Source organism: Budorcas taxicolor, chromosome 14 (genome assembly GCF_023091745.1).
Source record: "Budorcas taxicolor isolate Tak-1 chromosome 14, Takin1.1, whole genome shotgun sequence".
Lineage (NCBI taxonomy): Eukaryota > Metazoa > Chordata > Mammalia > Artiodactyla > Bovidae > Budorcas > Budorcas taxicolor.
The window spans coordinates 34718953-34723715 of record NC_068923.1 but is presented as its reverse complement, the minus strand read 5'-3'; the positions used below and the strand labels follow the sequence as shown (position 1 = coordinate 34723715).

Sequence of the window (4763 nt, the reverse complement as noted above, 5' to 3'; positions counted from 1 at the left end):
AGATAAATGTGTAGGAGTGGGATTACTGGATCATGTGGCAGTTCTATATTTAGTTTTTTTTCTTTGTAGGAGCAGGGAGTGGGCCCACAATAGCTAAGACTTCAAATTCCCTAATAATATGTTCAGAGAGTTCCCTGCCAGACTCCTGCCTACCAGCCTCCTCAAGTCCCCATCGGAATCCTCTCTGAAGAGAGTGTCCCTGGGTGGAGGGAGTCTGCCTGCCTCCTGGCACCTGGATGGGCTTCGGTCCCCTCGTGCGGGGCTGGCAGCAGTGGGGGAGGTCACTGCTGTGCCAGTGGCTGCTGACGGATGGCCCCATTTACATCAAAGGCAGTTAGTATGCATGAAACCACTCAAGCATCATTTGTTTCAGGGAGTCCAACCGGTCCATTTTTCAGTTCCTTTCTGGTTCAGGGTCAGAAGCAAATGAAGGATCTCAGATTGGCTTCATTGGGGCAGTGATGCTTCCTTCTTCATTTATAGCAAATTTGTTTAAAGTTATCACACTTTTACCATGTGGAAAGGTCCTTCTCTAAAGGCCAGGGAAGCTGTAGCAGGGCTGGAGCCCCTGGTGATGTCGCAGGCAAGTTCATGTGGATGGTCAGTCACACACACCTGTGTGCAGTGAGGAGGCGGCCATGGGCAAACGTGCAGAGACGCCGGGCTCTGGATCGCTGGCCAAACCCAGGTCAGCTTGCAATGCTGCTTAAATCCGATCTTAAAGGAGACAGTCCCTTTCCACTTTGAGACAAAGCTTCAGATTCCACTCCAAGACAGGAAATGATTGATATGATTTTGGAGTTCCACTCAAAAGATTGCTAACATTTGTGGGGTGCATTATAGTTTAAAAACAATCTCTTACTTGTTAATAATGAGGAAGATGTTATTGCCACTTAGTAAGGAAACTGAGTCTCTAATTAGTTTAATCAAATTTCATAGACAAAATAAAATAAAGTCATGTCACAAGAAAAAGGAAAAAATTATTTTTCCATGTAAAGAATTCATCAAAAATCATATTCTCAGGAAATGAGAACCAAAGTGCTGTGACAAATGTAGCCATGGCAGCAGACCCGATGTTTGGAAATTGGGGCCAAAAGCTCCTGTCTTTGTCTTTGAACATGGAGTAAAGGAAGCAGTGTTACCACTGAGCAGGTACGAGGCTGTACATGCTCTGTAAGTTACTGTCCACAGTGGTGTACGTCCTGTGTGTGTATCATGTTGCCCTTGCTTGACGTTTTTGCCTTGAGGTGATCTACATGGCCACCTCTGGTCCATGCTCTGGTCCAAGCCTCTATGTTACCCAAGAGCCTGCAGAACCAAGTTAAGCCTGCCTTCTGACTCTGCCCTTACACTGAGATGAAGAACTGAAAATCTTCATTTATAACGTTGCAAGGATTGAGGCTTCTGCTACTTCACACATGTAGCAAAACCACCTTTCCTGGGGTCTGTATGGATGCATAAATCTGCACACACACGGAAGTCAAGCTCAAAAGGCAACTCATGGATTTCTTCTGACCCTCTACCTTCCACAGACATCGTCCGGGCTGTTGTAGGATGATATTTAATTTGATGAGTTCTGTGTACCTGTTTTTCCTAGGAAAGGGGCCAGAATAACTTCATTATACACAGATCCCATATCAGAGACTTTCCTCCTTTATTTGAAGGGAAGAGACAGAGTTGATTGACAACTTAATTTCTAAGCCTTAGTGTCTCAGAAGTACAAAACCAAGGCTTTGTGCTGATCTGCCTGTGGAATGAGGTTTTGTCAATGAGCCCCATCATTTAAAAACACTGAGTTGTCAATCTGAATAAAAGTAAAAACAATTAAACTCAGTAGACACACACTGGAGTTAAATGCCTTCCTCATATTCCCAGAGATGGCCTCAAGGGTATGCAGACAAGAAGGGTCCCCACAGGACGCCCTGTTGGAGTTTATTCATTTTATGTTAATAGCATGTTAGGGTGCAGAGTGAGAAGGGTCCGTGAGATAGACACACACCTGAGGCTGCTTAAGGCACTAGATGGGTGTCTTCTGTGGCCATCACGTCTCCGAGCAGATATTTCAGGCGCAAGGAATATATTTAATCAGACGTTTCTTCCATTGAGACACACACATGCTCACAGGGTCACCACTCTCTCTGCCTCAGTGCTCTCATCATCTGATGTGGAACCGTCTGGCTCCTGAACTCAGGCATCTTACCTCGGTGCATTTCTGCCTGTAAGTGAGGTGATGCTACTTTATGAAAGCATATAAACACGTGGTTCTTCAGCCCAGTGCAAAAATAAATGTTTTTTTTTTTTCCCCACATTAATGCATGAAGGGCTGGAAGTGGCATGAGCGATTTCTAAATTTTGCAAGTAAAATTTCCTGAGAGACATTAATAACATCTATTTTAGTGATTTTCAGCAAATAATAGTCAAGTTTCTGTACATATTCTGTATGAATATTGTGTGAAAGAGTGGGGAGTATACCTATTAATGAAAATGAAAGGTGAGATAGGAGATGCTGTATATAACAAGGGCTGTTAGTAAACCCAGACATGAAAATATGTGGATCTATTTTGAACAAAAGGGAGCCATTGTGGCTCTTAAATGTGGCTAAATCCATCTGGGAGTATAGTTAAGGTAAAGTCTTCATCGCTGTGTTATAACGATAAAGTAGAAGAGAAGCACTTAAGATCACTTTAGCTTTCAACTTAGACAAGGCAATGGGACCCCACTCCAGTACTCTTGCCTGGAAAATTCCATGGATGGAGGAGCCCAGTGGGCTGCAGTCCATGGGGTCGCTAAGAGTCAGACACGACTGAGCGACTTCACTTTCAGTTTTCACTTTCATGCATCGGAGAAGGAAATGGCAATCCACTCCAGTGTTCTTGCCTGGAGAATCCCAGGGACAGCAGAGCCTGGTGGGCTGCCGTCTATGGGGTCGCACAGAGTCGGACACAACTGAAGCGACTTAACAGCAGCAGCAGTTTTCAACTTCACAATTTCACTGCGTACCAAAGCGGGAATCCGGGAGGCGGGCACCTCTGCAATTAATGCACGCATTTAAAACTCCTAAACCTGTAGATGCCATTCACAGGAAACACCTCCAGGAGATACCTGACCAGAGTAGCAACCTTACTACCAATTTCACATGGGGATGGGGTTCTAGCAAGACTTCTGAAATGCTTTCAGGTATGGGGGTCTCAGCCCTGGAGAAGGAGGAGGTGGACAGTGAGAACATCTCCCAGGAACTGCGTTCAAACCTGAGCCACCCACAAAGTCCCCCATGAAAACGGCTGAAAAGCAAAGTGAATGACAAGGACTTTGTGATTGTCTGCAGACCTAAGCTAAACTGAGAGAACTTTCCAGGTGTTTCTTGGGACTTCCTTCCAGATGAGCTGCTATTAGGAATCTTTTCCTGTCTGTGCCTCCTTGAACTCATGAAAGTCTCCAGTGTTTGTAAGAGATGGTATAAGCTAGTGTTTGATGAATTTCTCTGGCAAACCGTAGACCTTGTGGGCAGAAACCTCTACCCAGATGTGGTTGGTTGGCTTTTGTCCCAAGGGGTGGTTGCCTTCCACTGTCGTTTATGCCTTCCACAATCATTTATGGACCAACCATTAGTTGAACATTTCAGCCATTTTTGTCTACAGCACCCGGATCTGTCGAACTCTGTGATCAATGTGTCTACCCTGCACGGCCTTCTGTCTCACTGCTCCAAGTTGCAGAATCTCAGCCTTGGAAGGCCTCCAGCTTTCGGATCCTATTGTCAATAATCTTGCTCAGAACACAAATTTACTGCGACTAAACCTTTCTGGGTATTCTGGATTCTCTGAATCTTCCCTGAAGACTTTGCTGAGCAGCTGTTCCAGATTGGATGAGCTGAACCTCTCTTGGTGCTATGACTTCACTGAAAAACACGTACAGGTGGCTGTTGCACACGTGTCGGAGACCATCAGCCAGCTGAATCTCAGCAGGTACTGCAGGAATCTGCAGAGATCAGATGTCTCTACCTTAGTTGGAAGATGTCCCAATCTTGTCCACCTAGACTTAAGTGACAGTGTCATGCTGAACAATGACTGCTTTCCAGAATTTTACCAACTCAAGTACCTCCAACATCTATCATTCAGTTGGTGCTATGACATAATACCTGAAACTTTACTTGAACTTGGAGAAATTCCCACATTAGAAACATTCCAAGTCTTTGGAATCATGCCAGATGGTACCCTTCACCTGTTAAAGGAAGCCCTCCCTCATCTACAGATTAATTGCTCCCATTTCATCACCATTGCCAGGCCAGCCATTGGTAACAAGAAGAACCAAGAGATACGGGGCATCAAATGCTGTCACTGGCAAAGACCAGTTATATATGAAGCCTCTGTTGCAAGATGGTGTCTCCTATTTTCTTTGAACAGGGAAAGTAGGAAGGAAGCCTAGTTGTGGAGAGCTCAGCTATCTTTATTCTTGGTTTTCCATTGCCTTCCTTCTACAAGTATATTAGAGAACGATTGGAGAGAGAAAACTATGAAGTGTTGCTTTTTAGAAATGACTGTGAAGGCTTTTATCACTGCTATACATTTAAAAGCCTAAGCTCTATCCTTTTTGAAATTTTAGGGAAAGTGAGCCTATAATTTCAAGGTACCTTATATAGCAAAATTTGAACCACATCTTCCAAGTTGTCATTCTTCATAAATCTATTTAGAATCAAGCTTAAAAATCACTACCAGCAAATCAGTTTTGTAGCCTATATGGCAACTGAACTTTCTTCTGTTTAATTT

At 44.1% G+C, this 4763-nt stretch overlaps 1 protein-coding gene across 1 annotated transcript; it reads left to right on the top strand.

The window, feature by feature from the left end:
* The first annotated feature begins 3593 nt into the window (after positions 1–3593).
* Positions 3594–4422, top strand: LOC128059172 (S-phase kinase-associated protein 2-like). Its single transcript, XM_052651569.1, has 2 exons — positions 3594–3622; positions 3759–4422. Exons 1-2 carry the CDS (start codon positions 3594–3596, stop codon positions 4420–4422), a joined length of 693 nt encoding a protein of 230 aa, XP_052507529.1.
* Positions 4423–4763: the final 341 nt, after the last annotated feature.